General features: G+C 41.5%; 1 protein-coding gene across 1 annotated transcript in view; it reads right to left on the minus strand.

Moving 5' to 3' along the window:
- pde6c (phosphodiesterase 6C, cGMP-specific, cone, alpha prime) overlaps window positions 1-15,922 on the minus strand; it is a 36,723-nt gene extending 20,801 nt beyond the window's left edge. Inside the window, exons 1-7 of the mRNA XM_043713147.1 lie at window positions 15,316-15,922; window positions 7,283-7,435; window positions 7,107-7,196; window positions 4,382-4,522; window positions 4,183-4,257; window positions 4,024-4,088; window positions 3,856-3,922 (exon numbers count right to left, since the gene is read on the minus strand). Coding sequence (XP_043569082.1) covers window positions 3,856-3,922; window positions 4,024-4,088; window positions 4,183-4,257; window positions 4,382-4,522; window positions 7,107-7,196; window positions 7,283-7,435; window positions 15,316-15,801 — 1,077 coding nt within the window. The 5' untranslated portion in view covers window positions 15,802-15,922. The remainder of the gene's footprint in view (window positions 1-3,855; window positions 3,923-4,023; window positions 4,089-4,182; window positions 4,258-4,381; window positions 4,523-7,106; window positions 7,197-7,282; window positions 7,436-15,315) is intronic.
- Window positions 15,923-20,965: the final 5,043 nt, after the last annotated feature.

Genomic DNA, 20,965 nt, shown 5'->3' on the forward strand with positions numbered 1-20,965 from the left:
GTACTAGCGCTTCCAATTAAACCTGTTGGACTATAACCTAGTGTTGAGTGATTTTTAACTTTATAGGCACTGAGCGTGTGCAGACCACATCAGATCACTGCTTTTGCTACTGTTGCAGCCTTTAGAGAAAAAAAGTTTACATCAGCCTGAGCTGTTTTCAGTTCAAATAATGGCTCGAAAGAAAATCTTCTCACTCACTGCAATCTACATGGTCCCTCCTTTATACTTTTAATCTTCATTGGAGAAAATAAAGTGGATTTTGTTTCCAGTTGATGTTAGTAGGTTTACAAACAACAAATGTTCATGTAAGCTTCTTCTTACCAATGGAAAAGATAACACACAGAGGATTTGTTGAATATTTTTACATTTGTTGAATATTTTTACATTTGATTGTGGTGCTAGCCAATCACTACTCATACTAACTACATTCAAACTGAATAGCCAACCTTAGTTTTAAAATCAAAGGACCGCTGTTTTATGGACAATGCTATATGGATGTTGTGGTTCTGTTCGCCGAGCTGGAAGTTTTTGTTGCAAACGTTTCGTCCCCTGGCTAGGCGACATCATCAGTGCATGGGAGCCTCCTATGAAGCGCTTTTTTGATGTTTCCTCCGGTGTTTATAGTGGTCTGTCCCTGCCGTTTCCGGTTGTCAGTTTCAGCTGTCCGCTGTAGTGGTTGGTATATTGGGTCCAGGTCGATGTGTTTGTTGATGGAGTTTGTGGATGAGTGCCATGCCTCTAGGAATTCCCTGGCTGTTCTCTGTCTGGCTTGCCCTATGATAGTAGTGTTGTCCCAGTCGAATTCATGTTGCTTGTTGTCTGCGTGTGTGGCTACTAAGGATAGTTGGTCGTGTCGTTTCGTGGCTAGTTGATGTTCATGTATGCGGATTGTTAGCTGTCTTCCTGTTTGTCCTATATAGTGTTTTGTGCAGTCCTTGCATGGTATTTTGTACACTACATTAGTTTTGCTCATGTTGGGTATCGGGTCCTTCGTTCTGGTGAGTTGTTGTCTAGCCACGAAACGACACGACCAGCTATCCTTAGTAGCCACACATGCAGACAACAAGCAACATGAATTCGACTGGGACAACACTACCATTATAGGGCAAGCCAGACAGAGAACAGCCAGGGAATTCCTAGAGGCATGGCATTCATCCACAAACTCCATCAACAAACACATTGACCTGGACCCAATATACCAACCACTACAGCGGACAGCTGAAACTGACAACCGGAAGCGGCAGGGACAGACCACTATAAACACCGGAGGAAACATCAAAGAAGCGCTTCGCAGGAGGCTCCCAAGCACTGATGATGTCGCCTAGCCAGGGGACGAAACGTTTGCAACAAAAACTTCCAGCTCGGCGAACAGAACCACAACAACGAGCACCCGAGCTACAAATCTTCGCACAAACTATATGGATAGTTGTTTCTATGATAAGGTGATACATTGTAAACCCTCTGCCTTAAAGTGGTGCATGTAGATTTATTCTGGAATTACCCAGAAGTTAGAAACTCATTCTCAGCCGCGCAATCACAATGTGAATATTTCCCCACACAGAAATAAGCAAAGATTTCCTGAAATCTTACAGCTAGCACGAGGAAGTCAGAAACCAGATCAAAGGAAATAATTTAGCTCAGGAAAAAAACAATCAGAGAATTAATGGAAGAAAATACTAAAAAAACTTACAAAGAAAATAATACAAATTGCCAACAGATGTTTACCACATGTTTGATGACACCGGAAACAGAACCTATTCGCAATGATCTTCCCAATTCTTTTGAGACTGGCCAATGTGGATTTTATTTTAACTTGTTGAAATTTGGAAGCTGCAATACATTTCTTTCCTGTTACAGCAAAACACTTGAGCTCTCTCTCTCTCTCTGTCCCTCAGAGTTTCCTCTTGATGTTCTTCTAGACTGAAAATCTATTTACTGAGTTTGAGAAAGTCAATTTACTGAGTTTGAGAAAATCTATTTACTGAGTTTGAGAAAGTCAATTTACTGAGTTTGAGAAAGTCAATTTACTGAGTTTAAGAAAATCTATTTACTGAGTTTGAGAAAGTCAATTTACTGAGTTTGAGAAAGTCAATTTACTGAGTTTGAGAAAATTTATTTACTGAGTTTAAGAAAATCTATTTACTGAGTTTGAGAAAGTCAATTTACTGAGTTTGAGAAAGTCAATTTACTGAGTTTGAGAAAATCTATTTACTGAGTTTGAGAAAGTCAATTTACTGAGTTTGAGAAAGTCAATTTACTGAGTTTGCCTTTGCCAAGGATGTATTTATAGGATGCTACCACATTGGAACAGTTACAGTTTTGTAGTTAAATAGTTTATTATTCTGTCAAATTTTCCAATTGAGTTAAGTTATTCCAATTCTTCTTTCTTTTATTGTATTTTAACTATAGTGTATGAATAAAGTGTGTTTTGCTTCAAGCCTCGAATTACATCTGGAATGCAATGCTAACATTTACCCTTCAAATAATAAAATGTTAGGTTCGAGGCTATCTCATTGATATGTTTTGAGAGGGTTTGGTCTGGTCCATAGTAACACCCTTCCACACTGCAAGGCTCTATGATTCAAACCAGGATGAATCATGTTATCAAGGGAAGGATGTTGGAAGTTTTGGAAGGTGAAAAAGAGCAACATTAGAAGACAGAAGGAATGAGAGAGTGGAAGGAATTTGTGGTGCCAAAAACACAACTGATAGCAATTAAGAGAGAGACAGACAGAGAGAACAATTAGCACAACTGAGAGTATGGACCAATGATTTGGGTGACTACCAGGAGGGAGTTTAAGGATTTGGGCATAGCAAGTATGACCACTGAGTCAGGGGAGACTGGCCCACCCTTGTGCAGAACACTGGAGGTGAAGGAGGGGGGAGATTGAAGACAGCCAAGTGTCAGACGTGAATAGTATTGGAATGATGGGCCAGGAAGGAGCTTGGACGGTGCAGCATTTAGGGAGGGGGCAGCACAGAGAAAGCCCATTTTAAATCAACACAGCAGGCTGTAACTGCAGGGAGCTCCAAAAGGAAAATGGGTCAAATTTACAACAGCAGTATGCCAAGCCAAGGGAAGGGAGGGTGGACAGGTTGGTGAAGGAAGAGTCCACATCATAGAAAAAAAGCCAGAATGTTGGCTTTGGATGGTGCCTTCCACAGTATAAATTAATATGAGTGGGCTGAAAAAATTTCAGTCAAGATTAGAGTGGTGCTGGAAAAGCACAGCAGGTCAGGCAGAATCCGAGGAGCAGGAAAATCGATGCTTCGGGCAAACGTCCTTCATCAAGAAGCCCTCCTGATGAAGGGCTTTTGACCGAAACATCGATTTTCCTGCTCCTCGGATTCTGCCTGACCTGCTGTGCTTTTCCAGCACCACTCTAATCTTGACTCTAATCTCCAGCATCTGCAGTACCCACTTCTGCTCTGAGTCCAACATGGTAAACCAGTTCACTCACAGGAAACATTCTGTTTCCGTACTGTAGGGATTCTAAGAAGTCAATTTATTTCTTTATTTGGTATGCTAATTATGAAATATTAATTAATGCATATGATTTTGGTTGTAAAATAGACTAAAATTTAAAGCACTGTTAAGCAGCCACAATGATATGTCATTGCTATTTTAATGCTACCATTACAGGATCATTTTGCTGTCTTGCAGTTTTTAAATGATACTACAATGATAAATGTTCTCTTTACAGAGTAATGCATGCCACTTCTACACAATGAGCTGATATATTGATTGTGAATGCCAATGGTTGCTGTCGTGAACATTAACCCACGGAGTGGTGATAGAAAAGGAAAGTAAACAATACCAACAAAGCGAATCATTGTTGTTAAAAATTAACTTACAAAGCCATTTTCAGCCACATAGGTTGGCAGCCCACTCACAAGGGACCAATGATCTGCAGGAGGTGACCTACAAGTACACAATGAATTAAAATGATGATTTCTTGGTATGATTTTGTCCTATCTATTAAAATATGCTTTACTGCTTTGCAAAATCCTGGTTGTACTTACGGGATGACTTTGATTTCCTCTTTCCCCACCAACAAGTAGTCAATGATCTTATAAAAGTGGATTTCCTACATAGTTTGAGAGATAGTTGTTTGTTAGTGGTACATTAACACATGACGTGTTTTGGGGACTGAACATGAACTGGTGTGTGTATAAACTTACTCTGCCATCTGGGGTCTTCGGGCCTTTGTAAGGAGGGACCTCACCCATCTTGATTGGCCATTCGTCAAAGAACTCCTAGGATTGCATTTCATAGGATCGTATTTGTTTCATTAAATAATATGTTATCATCAATTTAATTGTGGCTGACATTTTCAAATAATAAACTAGAAGTGAAAAGATGCATCATTGTAACAGTTACCTTTTGCTTAGTCATGTCCAGAAGAGCAACTGAGTATCTTTCGACATTTAAATAAACGCGAACGGTGTATAGAGCTTTGTGAAATTGGCGTTCAATGTCTGTAAGTTCTTCAAATACCTTGTTGGCAGACCACAGAAGGATCTGTTGATGGGATACAAACAGATATTTACAGAACCGTGGGTACAAGGTATTTTGTCACTCCAAATCTGATAATTACATCTTTTGTTTCTTTCTGCTTTCATCGGATATGGGCAAAGCCAGCATTTGTTGCTCGTCCGCATTTACCTTTGAGAAGGTGTTAGTGAGTCACTCTGTTGAATCTCTACAGTCCCTGTGATGTTTGTACAGCCACTGTGCTCTTAGGAAGTGTTCACACGGTAACTATTGATTAAGGTATTAGGAGTGTTACAGTGGCACAGACAAGCCTTTTTAGTGAGGACTTTGAGCTTGCCTGTTCGGTGTAAAGCATAATTTAATGGATACTGGGGAAGCAAGAATATGTCGTACACAGGAACAGGAGTGGACTTGTGCTCTGCCATTCCATTAGATGATAACTGATTTGCATCTCATTTCCATTTTTCTGCCTTTAATCCATATCCTCTGAGAATCTTACCCCACAAAAGATTACGATCTCAGTCATGTCTTTTTCAACTGGTCCAATTAGAATAAGCTTATCAGCTATTGAAAGGTGATGATGCTAGTCTCATTGCTATGCTCTCTTTGATATATAATATTTTGCAATGTCTTTCCATCTCAGGTACCTGCTTTGTTCAGCTTTTGGATCATTTATAGGTTAGGGATTGGAGGTATCTAACTGGATGAGCCCAGAAGAGCAACTCATTCACTTGGTATATTTCTCCATCTCTGGGTATAGCCTGTTCACATTCATAGGATTCAAAAATTTAATACTCCACAATACTTGTTTGTTGTGGAACATCCTGTATTCTGTCATGTCTGGATCTCTATCACAATGAATGAGCTAGCCATTGGGCTATGGTGTAGGATGCAATTACCACTCTATTATGATTTTGCATGTGGAAGACACAAGGAGAATCCATGCTAGATGTCAATTCATAGGGCTATCTGGATGTTGCATTGGATATCAACTTTAGCCTGAACAGTCCTTTGGGATTATCCTGAGAAACTGCAGAGGACCTGGGCTTTCTTTTCTTCCTTCACTGATAAAACCCTAACGTGGTTATGTTTATAGTGTACAATTATGAATGGTTTATGATTAGGAGAAAGTGAGGACTGCAGATGCTGGAGATCAGTCGAAAACTGCAGCGCTGGAAAAGCACAGCAGAATCAATGTTTCAGGCATAAGCCCTTCATCAGGAAACGTTGATTCTCCTGGTCCTCGGATGCAGCCTGATCTGCTGTGCTTTTCCAGTGCCACATATTTTGAGCTGGTTTATGAGTGACTCCAACCCAAATGAAATTCCTGCACCAACTGAGGTTATCATGAAGGCCCCACCTTCTCAACCTTGCCCCCTTACCTAAGGCATTGGTGACCCTCAGGTTAAACCACCATCAGTCACCTCTCTAATGAGAAAGCAACCCTATGGCCCTGTAGGACCACGGCGAATCTATCTTACCTTTATAAGCTTTGTGTGTAAATAGTTGTCCTTTGTAGCTCAGATTTACACATTCAAGAGCAGAACTCCTTTCAGGCTAGGTAAAGATCTCAAATGATTTGAATTACTGGCAGAAAAGCAGACTGTTGTGTAGAGGAAGGGATTCATTCAATACTTACATCTCAATGAACATCCTTAGGTGGATCAACTTCATGATGAACATATAGGAACAGGTATAGGCCATTCAGCCCAGCTAGCCTGCAGTGCCATTTAATATGATCATGGCTGATCAAACATGTTTACCCACAGAATCCCAATTACCCTGTGTGCCATTGGTGGTCAGAAACCAATCAACCTTCACTTTAAACATACTCAAAGACTAAATCCTATGGAATACACAATTCCAAAGATTCACCACCCTTGAAGTAATAGTTAAATCTCCTCAACTTGGTCCTAAATGGGATCCACCTCTTATTTTTAAATTATGTCCCCTGTTGTAGTCTCCCCAACCAGGGAAAACAGTTTACATGAGATCACGCTAGAGAATACAGGCCCTGTCAGCCCACAGACTCTTCATCGGGCAATCTCACCATCCCAAGAACAAGTCTGGTGAAGCTTCTTTGTACTTTCTCAGTTAAGGGGACCACAGTTGCACACAGTACTCCAAGTGCAGTCTAACCAAACTTTCATACAAATGAAGGAAGATTTCACGATTCCTGTATTTGGTTCAAGCTTGCTCATCTGGACCCCAAGAAATAAAGGATTTGGGGTTTTTTTCCAGAGGGGTCACCAGCAGTGCCTTTAAGGAACACAAGTTTGACTACTCATCAGTTGGAACAAATGGACAACAAGGTGACTGAACAAAGAAACTGATCATACTTGACAATATGTTTCATGATTTTATACAGGTCTCACACTGAAAGTTAGATAATGAACCTTCATGTAATTCTTGAGTAATAGAATTGGAAAATGGTTAATAGCTGAGGATGATTAAAGTGTTCTAGCTATCAACAAAAGAGTGATGTTTCAAGTGTTACAGCTGTAGCCTGAATCCCCACCTCATGTCAGTGAAAAACATTAAAATGTTATAAATGGGTATTAGTGAAAGATTCAAGTTTAAATAGAATATATTATAACTGAACTCATATTACCTGGGATCGTCGGCTTTCCACGTTGTACAGGTAACTCAAATGTGAGTATCTCAGTGCTAAAGATGCAAAACTAAGGTATTTTGTAAAAACCTAGAAATTTTTAAAAATATTAAATAGTTAATAGATTTATTTTTCTTTCAACTTGCACAAAATCTCAAATGGTTCTTTTCATTTACCTCCTGGTCTTCTTTGGTGAATTGTAGTTCACCAATTTTGTTGATCACCATTACGACGGCTAATATCTCCTTCCCCTGCATCAAAGGGGCAGCTAACATGTTAGAAGTTGTGTAGCCAGTCTGTTTATCAACAAATTCAGAAAAGTGGACATCCTAGGGGAAAACCATAGTCACATTTCAGTTAGTCTCCAAATTTATTCGAGGCAATTTTTGTAATAATGCTGCCCTCGTAATTAAACATCTAAGTAAATGTTCATGTGCCTGATACAATTATAATTCCATATGCTGGAAAAACACAGATTTATTCCTCCATTCATGAAGTTTGAACATTGCCTTTACTTTTCTAATTTGAGGAAGAAATGCTATATCTGACAAATTCTCCACTTTTACTCAATACTTTAATAGTCAAACTGCATCCAATTAAATTTCCACTAAAAGTCTGAACCCATCAGCTTGCAAGCTCAAAATGGGAAAAGTCAGTCTGTGAAAATCTGGAAGAGTTCTACTTTGCTGTCAGGAAGGGGTTAGGCATTTACAGTTAAGCTGGTAAAGTTCGTCTAACGCGGGTGAGGTATTGAAAATCTTCAGTAAAACGGTTGCTGACAATTGGAAAGCATCCACATCATCTCAAGTATAAATTAAATTTCAGATTTTCTTGGACTCTGATTACACATGTGAATAAGTACCTGACATTCTTCCAGCTGTGGCAGAAAATGCAAGGAAATTCAAGGCTACAGTCGCCAATTTTGGATTTACTGACCAGTCATTGGCGAGATGGTTGTCAACAACTAACATTACAAAGGAACTTTTAATAAGTGCTAAAGTAAAAAAGCCACGCAGGAGACATTTATAGAGTCATAGAGATGTCCAGCACAGAAACACACCCATGCCGACCAGATATCCCAACCTAATCTAGTCCCATTTGCCAGAACTTGGCCCATATCCCTCTAAACCCTTCCTATTCATATATACCCATCCAGATGCCTTTTAAATATTGCAATTGTACCAGATTCCACCACTTCATCTGGCAGCTCATTCCATAAACACGCCACCCTCTGTGTGAAAATGTTGCCCCTTGGGTCTCTTTTATATCTTTCCCCTCTCACCCTAAACCTCCAGTTCTGGACTCCCAGACCTCAGGGAAAAGACCTTGCCTATTTATCCTATCCATGCCCCTCATGATTTTATCAACCTCGATGAGGTCACCCCTCAGCCTTTGAAGCCCCAGGGAAAACAGCCCCAGACTATTCAACTTCTCCCTATAGCTCAAATCCTCCAACTCTGGCAACATCCTTGTAAATCTTTTCTGAACCCTTTCAAGTTTCACAACATCCTTCCTATAGAAAGGAGACCAGAATTGCATGCAGTATTCCAAAAGTGGCCTAACCAACACACTGTACACAGCCACAACATGACCTCCCAACTTCTGTACTCAATGCTCTTACCAATGAAGGAAAGCGTGGTTTGCAGATAGTTGAGAGTTTTCTACTGTGATTTTAAATTTTATCAATCGTCTATAACATACAATATTCAGTAGACCATAAACTATATACTCAGCTCAATTTTGCTCTCCATTGAAGTCATTTGAAAACAAAATCAGGCCATTGTGCATAACTTGTAAAACAAACAGTATTGATGTTATTTCGCATAGTTAAAACGGAACAGTTTTGATGTCCTTTGGAAAGCACAGTTCTAAAATCATTTTGGCAAATGACCAGGATGGTCAATAATTGGGATACAGGCAATTTGATTGCATTATTAAACTTCAGGATTAAAAACTAAATGGTTCAAGTACAGTATGTTCCTGTCAGAGATGCTACTTTGTATATTGACCACGTGAGAAACACAAACTGCTTGTGCAAGACATGTCCTGTGCAATGCATGGCTTTTTCATCCTTCTTGATCTTTCTCTCAATCAATCTCATGTGTTTAGAAGGATTATGCTTTATTGTCTTAAGTTAACATAAGTGTTTGTGAGTTAATAGCTGTAGTATCATAGAGTCAGAGTCATAATGCCCCACAGCACAGAAAAAGGCTCTTCAGCCCATTGAGTCTGCACCAGTCAAAACCAACCATCTAACTATTCTCATCCCATTTTCCAGTACTTGGCTCATAGACTTGCATGCCCTGGCATCACAAATGCATATCTAAATACTTCTTAAATGTTCTGAAAGTTCCTGTCTCTACCACCCTTACAGGCAGTGAGTTCCAGATTCCCACCCCTCTTGGTGAAAAGATGTTTTTCTCATATCCCTGCTAATCTTTCTGCCTTCTATCTTAAACCTATGATCCCTGATCATTCATCCCTTTGCCAGGGGAAAACTTTCCTTCCCGTCTACCTTGCCTATACCTCTCATAATTTTACACATCTCAATTACATCTCCTCTCAGCCTCCTGTGATCCGGGGAAAACAAGTTATCCAATCTCTCGTCATAACAAAAATGCCTCCAGCCCAGGCAACATCCTGGTAAATCTCTTCCACACCCTCTCCAGTGCAATTACATTCCCCCCTATAATGTGGATTCCACAACTGGCACAATATTCTAGCATGGCCTCCCCAATGTTTTATACAGTTCTAGCATCACCTCCCTGGTCTTAAACGATATGTCTCAGATAACGAAAGGTAAATATCCCATATGCCTTCTAAGCCACTTATCTACTTGTCCTGCTACCTTAAGGGACTGATGAACAAGCAACCCGAAGTCTCTCTAATCCTCAGTACCTCCCAAGCTCTTATCATTCATTACGTATTTCCTTGCCTTGTTTGCCCTCCTTAGGTGTATCATTTCAGAATTGTCCAGCTTAAGTTCTATTTATCACTTATCAAACTATGTGACCAGACCGTCTCTATCCTCCTAGATTCCAAGGCAATCCTCATCACTATTTACTATCCCGCATATTTTTGTATCATCCACGAACTTACTGATGAACCCTCTTACATCTACATAGTTTATACATACACCACATAAAACAAGGGCCCCGACATCGATCCCTGCAGAATGCCACTGGACACAGGCCTCCAGTCACAAAAACAGCCTTCAACCATTGCCCTCTGCTTCCTGACACCCAGCCAATTCCGGAGCTGATTTGCCAAACTTTTCTCAGACCCCGAGGATGCTTACCTTCGCTCTCAGCCTCTCATGCAGGACCTTATCAAATGCCTTGCTGAAGTCCAAGTAGATTACACCAAATGCTTTGCCTTCATCTACACACCTGGTTACTTTGAAAAATTCAAATCAAGTTGGTTAGACATGAGCTCCCTTTAACAAAACCATGCTGACTATTCTTGATTAATCTTTGCCTTTCCAAGCAGATTCATTCTGTCCCTCAAAATTGCTTCTAATAGTTCCGCCACCATTGAGGTTAGACTTGTAGTTTCCTGGTTTATCCCTTCTTGAATAACGGTGTCCTTCAATCCACTGGCACCTCTCCATCAGAAAGCCTTTCTCGGTTCTTCTGGAAGACATTTATTTACTGGAATTATTCTTTTCACCACGATACAGTATTTCAGTGCAATCGTAGAGTATAACTCCAATCCTTTGTGGAGCTGGGCTTAAAAAGCACAGTTCATTGGAAGGCCTATAACTTATAAACGTAGAGTGTGTGTGTGTAGATATATGCATGGGTAGCTCTGAATATGGATATTATATTTTTATGGGTAGCATGTGTGCACTCATATTTACACAGATAGCAAGTGTGCAAATAAGGTTGTATAACTGCATTCATTATCTACATGTATGAATAGCATATATTCGGGGATATATATAAAATTTTATGTTTAGTACAGGCTCATATTCAGTGTATATGTACATATCTAGATAAATAATCAAACATGATATAATTACAGTATAGAATTGAACAAGATTCTTCACAATATTTTGGTTTTAACACGAGCAAAACATCAGCTAAACGACAATACAAAAGGGTTCTGGTTGCTGGGCTTTTTTTACAAGAATAGTAAGGGCTGAAATTGGAATTACTCATTTAATGAAAGAAGTACTCGAGTTTAGGATTAAGCAGACCAGTGTAGCTTTACTCTGATGCTTATTACCATCACATAAAATCCAACTGTAGGTACCGAGAATTAATACATACTGTTTATATGAATGGCATCCCACTTTTCATCCTGTATAAACTTCAGCTGCCCAATCCCAGCTTGGGCCATGTCCTATCCACCTATCAGCCTTATTTTGACTTCCCAATTCAGCAGCGGTTCAATTCTGAATTCTCATTGTTGTGTTGAATTCCCTCAGTAGCCTCATTTCTCCCCCTCACCTCCACAACCCTCCGAGATCTCTGCGTTGCTTCACTTCTGGCCTCCCATTGCCAATTTTCAGAGAACTTTGACATCTGTGCCTTCAGCTATTGTGGCAGCAAGAATTGGAATTCCTTTCCTAAGCCTCTCTAGCTGTTCCTCCTCCTTTAAACCTACTTTTTTGATCAAGCTTTTGCTTATCTGACCTATTATCTCTTTATAAGGCTCAGTGTCAAATTGTGTTTGATAATGCTCCTCTGAAGTGGCTTGCCATTCTAACACACGAGCAGTTCTATATCAATGCAAGATATTGTTGCATTTCCAGTTACAGAGCAAAACCAAAGAAAATAGACCTCACACACGTCACGTTACAACGTCTTTCAATATGCTATGAGCATTAGTATCTGGAGGCAGTTTGTACAGCCAGAGCCGATCTATATAACCTATTCTAAATTCTTATGTATTAATGGCAGACTTCAAGTGGCTCAAAGGTTATTTGTGATTAAAATTAGAGCTAATGCTTTTCTCCAGACAAAACATAATAAACATAGCCTCTTCTATTGTGAGAAAACCTTGCAGTTCTACTGGATAGTAGTCATGATTCGGAGATGCCGGTGTTGGACTGGGGTGAACAAAGTTAAAAGTCACACAACACCAGGTTATAGTCCAACAGGTTTAATTGGAAGCACACTAGCTTTCAGAGAATCACTCCTTCATCAGGTGGTAGTGGAGCATAGTTATCTTTTAGGGACTTGGTAGCATTGTGATAATGTCCCTGGACTAGTAATCCACAGCCCCAGGCTAATATTCTGGGGGTGTGGATTTGAATTTCCACTGTGACCATGTGGTGAATTTTCAATTCAATAAAAATCTGGGACCAAAAGAAAACTTAGCCTAATTGTGACCGGGAAACCATTGTCGACTGTTGGAAAAACCCATCTGGTTCACTAATGTCCTTTAGTAGAGTAAACAGGGCGATGGTTAGATTGTCTCTTACTGGTGATGGTCATAACCTGGCTGTTGTGTGACAGGAATGTTACTTGCCACTTGACAGCCCAACCTGGGTATTGTCCAGATCTTGTTGCATTTTAACATGGACTGCTTCAGTGTCGGATGAGTTGTAAATGGTGCTGAACATTGTGCAATCATTGGCGAACGTCTCCACTTCTGACCTTATGATGGAGGGGAGGTCATTGATGAAACAGCTGAAGATGGTTGGGCCAAGACACTACCCTGAGGAACTCCCGCAGAAATGTCCTGGAGCTACAATGTCTGATATCCAACAATCATGACCATCTTCCTATGTACCAGGTATGACTCCAACCAGCAGAGAGGTTGCCCCCGATATTCATTGATTTCTGTTTTGCTAGGGCTCCTTGTTGCCACACACGGTCAAATGCAGCCTTGATGTCAAGGGCTGTCACTCTCACCTCCCCTCTGGAATTCAGCTCTTTTGTCCATGTTTGAACTAAGGCTATAATGAGGTCAGGAGCTGAGTGGTCCTGTCAGGACCCCAAACTGAGCGTCACTGAGCAAGTTATTGCTGAGCAGGTATTGCTTGACAGCATTATTAATGACACCTTCCATCACTTTACTGATGATCGAGAATAGACTGATGGGGCAATAGTTGGCCGGGTTGAATTTGTCTTGCTTTTTAAGTGCAGGATATACCTTGACAATTTTCCACATTGTCAGATGGATGCTAGTGTTGTAACTGCACTGGAACAGCTTGGCTACAGGAGAGGCAGGTTCTGGAGCATACGTTTTCAGTGCTATTGCAGGAATGTTATCAGGGCCTTACAGTATCCAGTGTCTCCAACCATTTCCTGACATCACATGGAGTGAATCAAATTGACTGAAGACTGAAGGTATCTGTGATGCTAGGAACCACTGGAGGAGCCTGAGATGGACCATCCACTCAGCTCTTCTGGCTGAAGATTGCTGTGAAAACTTCAGCCTTATCTTTTGCCCTGATATACTGGGCTCCTCCATCACTGAGGATGGGGATATTTGTGGAGCCTCCTCCTTCACTGAGTTGGTTAATCATCCACCATCATTTACAACTGGATGTGGCAGGACTGCAGAGCTTAGATCTGATCTGTTGGTTGTGGGATCATTTAGCTCTATCACTTGCTGTTTATGCTGTTTGGCATGCAAGTAGTCCTGTTTGGTGGCTTCACCAGGGTGACACCTCATCTTTAGGTGTGCCTGGTACTGCTCCTGGCATGCCCTCATGTACTCTTCATTGAACCAGAATTGGCCCCCTGGCTTGATGGTAATGGTTGAGTGGAGGAACTGCTGGGCCATGAGGTTACAGATTGTGCTGGAGTACAGCTCTGCTGCTGTTGAAGGGCCACAGTGCCTCATGGATGCCCAGTCTTCAGTTGCAAGATCTGTTCGAAGTCTGTCCCATTTAGCACAGTGATAAGTGCCACACAACACGATGGAGCTTATTCTCAACGTGAAGGTGGGAGTTTGTCTTCATAAGGACTGTGTGGTGGCCAATCTTACCACGACTGTCATGGACAGATGTGTGATATTGCTAAGGATGAGGTCAAGTATAGTTTCCCCTCTTGTTGGTTACCTCACCACCTGTCGCAGACCCAGACTAGCAGTCATGTCCTCAAAGCACCAGGGACCCAGGTTCAATTCCAGCCTTGAGTGACTGTCTGTGCAGAGTTTGCACGGGTGCTCCAGTTTCCTCCTACAATCCATAGATTAGTTGGATTGGCCATACTAAATTGCCCGATAGTGTCCAGGCGTGTGCAGGTTAGGTGGATTAGCTATGGCAAATGCAGGGTTATGGGGATAGGTTGGGATGCTCTTCAGGAGGGTTAGTGCAGACTCAATGGGCCAAATGGCCTCTTTCTGCACTGTAGAGATTCATTGATTCTCAAAACAGAAAATAAACTGTGACAGGAACATAATACTAGTTTATTTTCTAGGAGAATTATACTTTTTGTATGGTGTCTATATTTTCATCATTAATATAATTAATTTTTTCTTCTATGTGCTCTACTCGAGATATATCCATCTTGGCTGTAAGCTAATTTTAAATCTTAAGATGTATACACACATTTACACTAACTTCAGATTTCCCAATGCCAGGCGATACTGCATGACTGCCAATTTTTATTAGGGAATTAGTGAAAATTTGTTGGAGAATTAGTGACAACTTGAAGGTCTGGGGTCTTGGCTACAACCACACAATGGGAAGGTGCTAGAACAATGAAAACTGGGGATCAGATGCAAAATGAAATTACCCTTTTCACATGGTGTTCCACTCCAACTCTTCACCTTGGGCACATCACCAATACTCACTGGACATTACCCCAAGGCTCTGTTGAATCCGTTCCCTAATTATCATCTCCCAGCACCAAACAAAGGACACAGAGAAGCCACATTACTGCAGACAATGCAAGAAAAGACAGCAAAAGAAAAGGAATAGAAAATGCCAAAAGCACACAGAGACAATAAGGAGAAGGGGATGCAGTTAATTAAAATAAGAGACTGGGAGCCACACAATCCCAATATAAAGATAACACAGCTGGAGAAGTAAAACAGCAAAATGTCCTTCAATGCCACAGGAGCTTAATTAGTAATTTACTTTTATAGCTGTATTTTACACCACTAAGCACCTTATAACATTCACATACTGTAAACAATGAGTCTTAATTAACTCTTTCCAGGGAGTTATCTTGTACAGATTACTGGTTTGAATTAAAGTGTAGCTACTAAATATTATAGATCACACATCAATAGTTTGACAGCAACAGACCTTTGTAACGTCAGGAATATTTTGTATCTTCTTGGTTTTTGCTGTCCATCCCACTACCCCGATATCCAGTGGGAAAACAATCTCGCCTTGGGGAGACACAAGATTATTCTCAAAGCTGGAGTCTCTGGTCACATTGAACAGTCGTGTGGCCAGCTCTGCAATGCCATTCCTTGATCTGAATGTGAACAAGCTGCCTCGGTCCGCACTGACCAGGGAGACAATCCTTTGCAGTATCTTGTGTATCTGCTTCTCGACATTGGAGTCATCCTGCAGCTCCTTGACCAGCTCAAAGATAATGTCGGACTCCTCCAGCTTGGACAGGTCTTTGAAGGAAGCCCCGACTCCCAATTCCACCTTTGCCCCATTGAAGATTGCACTAATTGTTTCTGGCCTGAGCTTCCTGTCAAAGTATTCCTTGGCGAATTGTGGGTTGTTCTCCAAGTATTGTTCGACTGCTTCTTTGTTAACACCCCCCATGTTGGCCATTTGACTTCTGTTTTAGATGTGCATCACTGATGGCTGGGAGAGAAGGGGTGAAATTAGCAGGTCAGATCCAGGCACTAGGCATCCCATTTGACATGGCCAATCTGCAGCTTGCAGTGCTCTGAGGTTGACAGCAGGCAATGGATTTAATAGATTGTGAACATTTCCAGCCAGCTCCCATCCCTGACGTCAGCACTTTAAATCCTGATGAATGCATTAGACTGGTGAATCCCCATCTTCATTCGAGAATCACCAATCTTGTTACTGAGGCCAGGTACTGTCTCCAAAGATCGTCAGGTCCACGTGAGACCCTCTTAGAGAGCAGCTTTATGTACTCAGCTTGGTCATTAATGTGTGTGGGGCTCAGGCTTGGGAGACCTTATTACACTGTTGCTCTTTTAGAGTGGCCACTTCAAATAAAACAACGTAAGGATAAATGTCTCTGTGAGGAATCCCTTTGCTTCTGCAGTCCAGAATTCACGGGGACACTCAAACGCAGCAGTATTTAGATTTAATGTCACTCCATATCATACAGCCTTGATATCAATAAGTAAAAGGTCACTCGCTCTTTCCTTACAGACTCTGCTAACTGAATACTCAAAGTGCGGTTTGTATTAAGAAACACAACACGTGTTAATGGCTGAGTGTCAGACGAACATTTTCTTGCATTTAATCCGACAGACACATGTTCACTAGAAAGGCCGCGGGTGATTTGTGCTCTGTCAGAAAGCAAAATTCTGCAACACAATCTGCTCAGCCAGTGCACTTGAAAAGGAATAAAAATGCTGCGAAATATCACTAAGTCAGGCCGAATCTGTGGAGGGAGTATTTTCATTATTTCATTGGGAACTGGGAAAAAGTGAGAGGTGTCAGGTTTGAGGACAAGGACAGAGGCCAGTGGGGACAAGGTATGTGACGGCCAAGATTAAATGAAGGCAAAGGGATGATGGTGCATGGCAAACGGAGATGCCAAAAGGGTTGGCAAAGAAACAGAGATAAAACTCAGGAGGAGGTGTGAATGGCCACACCAGAAGCTTCACCACCAGCTATGGGAGGAATTGTTAAAATCTGAAATTATAGAACTCAGTTTGGATTCTGAGAGTCTGTAAAGTGATGAATTAAAAGGGGGACGATGTTGTCACTTACGTTTATGGAGAAGTCAAAGTCAGAGAAGGAGTGCGGCGGTGAATTAGAATGCCAGCCGACCCAGAAATTCAGGTTCGCAGCTACAATCTGAATGCGGATACTCCTCAAAGCACTTAAACTAGGTTTAATCTCCACCCTTAGAAGTTTTCCATCTTGTTATAAATATTGTCTTTACCTCACTCACCCCCCTTAGCTACCTCTCTGCTTGGTTAAAACCTATCATGTCTCTTAAATTTTTTTTCAGTCCTGACGCAAGGCCATCTCTCTGAAGAGACTGTTTGATCAGCTGAGTGCTTCTGTTTTTATTTTTGGCTTTTACTTATCTGCAGATTTTTGCTTTTTCCCTGAGAATGAAAGTTGTTCAATATTGTACTATTAGGACAGAAGAGAAGCCACACAGCTTGGAGTGCAGGTTCATAGTTCCTTGAAAATGAATTCCCAGGTAGAAAGGACAGTGAGGAGGTGTTTTGTATGCTTGCCTTTATTGGTCAGTGCATTGAGAGTAGGAATTGGGAGGTCATGTTGCGGCTATACAGGACATTGGTTGGGCCACTTTTGCAATGCTGTGTGCAATTCTGGTCTCCCTGCTATAGGAAGAATGTTGTGAAACTTGAAAGGGTTCGGAAAAGATTTACAAGGATTGTTGCCAGGTTTGAAAGGTTTGAGCTATAGGGAAGAGGCTGAATAGGCTGGGGCTATTTTCCCTGGAGCGTCTGAGGTTGAGATTTATAGAGATTTATAAAATCATGATAGGGTGAATAGCCAGGGCTTTTCCCTGGGATGGGGGAGTCCAGAACTAGTAAACATAGGTTTAAGGTGAGAGGGGAAAAATTTAAAAGGGACTTAAGGGGCATTTTTTTCACACAGAGAGTGATACATGTATCGAATAAGCCGCCAGAGGAAATGGTGGAAGCTAGTACAATTACAACATTTAAAAGGATGGGTCCATGAATAGGAAGGGTTTAGAGGGATTTGGGCCAAATGCTGGCAAATGGAACTAGATTAATTTAGGATATGTGGTTGGCATGGACAAGTTGGATTGAAGTGCCTGTTTCCATGCTGTACAGCTTCTATGACTTTATAAAAGAGAAAATCCTCCTTGCTTCCCGTAATTCCCCATAATAGGATCAGCAGTGTTGTTATTGACAACCTGTAACCAATGGTGTTCCAGAGGAAGCAGTGCTGGGACTGCAACAGTTTACTATATATTAATGATTGGAGGAAGAAAGTAAATGTACTGCAGTCAAATTTGCAGGTGACACAAAATATAGTTGGAAAGACAGGTTGCAAGAGGAATACAAACAGTTTACAGAGAAACATTCATAGGGTTAAGTAAGTGGGCAAAAAGTTGGCAAATGGAGTTTAATGTGGGAAAATATAAATTCAGAGTGGAGAACAAAAATATTATTGAAATGGACAATAAACTAAAGAAAGCTGCAGCACAAAGGGACTTAGGGCTATTGGTGCACCAAACACTGAAAGCTAGCACAGTTGTAGCAGGTAAGCAGGAAGGCTAATGAAATGCTGGCTTTGGAGTATAAGAGTAGGGACAACTTACTGCAACTGGTGCAACAAGGCCATGGTGAGACCACATCTGGAGCACTATAAAAAGCTTTGGTCCCTTTATTTGCTTTTATTTCAATTTATTTTTTTTAATTTGGCAACTTGTCCTGGAAGGCTAGTATCTCTGCATTGTTAGTCTTTCCAGTTGTCAGATCTCCAATAAACACAAACAGTTTGAGCTATACATTGAGCTTTTAAAATAAGAACATTCCCAAAGGACATCATAAGCAAAATGAGCCAAAATTTGACACTGATTGAGGGAGATGACTGAGCAGATGACTACGAAAGTAGCCAAATAACTAGGATTCAAAGGGGTATTTTAAAGAAAGTGTGAGTGTTGGAGAGATGAAGGTATTCAGGAAGGGGATTCCAGAGCTTAAGACTGAACTCTAGATGCCTGAAGCCACAGGCACTAAGGATGGGGCAAGGAACAGGAGGTGGGGTTGGAGGCAGGGGAGGGTAGTTAGACAAATAGCCAAAGCTGGTGAATCCAAAGTGATAGAATCATTGAGTTATTTGGCATGGAAACAGACACTTTGGTCCAACACGTCCATGCTGACCAGATATCTTAATCTGTCCTAATCTCATTTGCCAGCATTTGGTCCATATCTCTCTAAATTCACCCTATTAATACATCCATCTAGATGTCTTTTAAGTAATTGTACCCACCTCCTCTGGTAGCTTCTTCCTTACACGCACAAGCCTCTGCATGAAATGTTACCCCTCATGTCCTTTTTTAATCTTTCTCCTCTCACCTTAAACCTTTGCCCCCTAGTTTTGAACTGTCCCACCCTAGGAAAAGGGCTTGGCTAGTCATCCTATCCATGCTCCTCAAGATTTTATAAACGTCTCTAAGGTCACTCCTCGGTATCCAACACTCCAAGGGAAAAAAGCCCCAGTCAATTCAGTCTGTCCCTATAACTTGAACCTTCCAGTCCCAGCAACATCCTTCTAAGTCTTTTCTACACCCTCTCAAGTTTAATAACATCCTTCCTATAGAAGGGTGAGCAGAATTGTATGCAATATTCTAAAAGTGGCCTAACTAACATTCTGTGCAGCAGCAACATGACGTCCCAACTCCTGTAGTCACTGTTCTGATCAATGTACCAAATGCCTTCTTCACCACCCTGTCTACCCGCAACTTCACTTGCAAGGAACTATGCACTTGCACCCCTTGGTTTCATTGTTCAGCAACACTCCCCAGGACCCTATCATTAACTGTATAAGTCCTTCCCTGGTTTGCCTCACCAAAATGTAACACCTCAATTTGTCTAATTTAAACTCCATCTGCAATCCATTGGCCCATCTAATCAAGGTCACGTTGTACTCTGAGATAATCATAGAATCCCGAGCAAACCTACACCCAGAAATCCCTACAGTGTGGGAACAGGCCATTTGGCCCAACAAGTCCACACCGACCCAGACCCATTTCTCTACCCTATTACTTTATATTTCCCAACCTACACATCCCTGAACACAATGGAAAATTCAGCATGGCCAGTTCACCTAACCTGCACATCTTTGGACTGTGGGAAGAAACCGGAACACCCGGAGGAAACCCACACAGTCACGGGGAGAATGTGCAAACTCCACACAGACAGTTGCCTGAGGCTGGAATCAAACCTGGGTCCGTGGCAGTGTGAGGTAGCAGTGCTAACCACTGAGCCACCATGAATAATCCTCTTCACTGTCCACTACACCACCTGTTCAGTGTCATATGCAAACCTACTAACCATGTCTCCTGTCTTCATATCTAAATCATTTACATACATGACAAAAAGCAGTGGACCCAGCAATAACCTTTGTGGGACACCACTGGTCACAGGCCTCCAGTCCAAAAAAAACCCTCCACCACAACCCTCTGTCACCTACCTTCAATCCAATTTTGTATCCAATTGGCTAGCTCCCACTGGATCCCATGTGATCTAACCTTGCTAACCACTCTACCAATCAGAACCTTGTCGAACACTTTGTGAAAGTCCATATAGACAGCGTCTCTCACTCTGCCTTCAGCCATCTTCTTTGTCATCTCTTCAGTCCTTGCCTTTCTGAATTGGTGGACTGGTGGATATGGCAAACATAGGATGTTTGGCAATCAAAGTGATGAGAGGGTAATGTTGTTTAATGGCAGCATAATATTAACACATACTACCAAGCAATCCATAAGCAGATCCTGCACCCGGTTCTGCTGTAGGTCCCCTATTCACGACATCTGACAGCATTACACAATATCACACTGATCACACAGTCCTGATTGGAGAATTCTGTGCTTCACTAAGAATTAGCAGCTATCAGGCCAAAGTTCTGAAGTCTGACACGATCGCTCCCCATTTGGCTGAATGGACAGAGGGAGAAAATACAAACATATACAGCCCTGATTTACCCTGGGAGTTGTCACACTGCTAAGCTATGAAGTGAAATTATTTCTTCAAGGTACCCATGTTGGGTGTGGATCTTA

The sequence above is a fragment of the Chiloscyllium plagiosum genome, chromosome 22 (assembly GCF_004010195.1).
Source record: "Chiloscyllium plagiosum isolate BGI_BamShark_2017 chromosome 22, ASM401019v2, whole genome shotgun sequence".
In the NCBI taxonomy this organism is placed as follows: Eukaryota; Metazoa; Chordata; class Chondrichthyes; order Orectolobiformes; family Hemiscylliidae; genus Chiloscyllium; species Chiloscyllium plagiosum.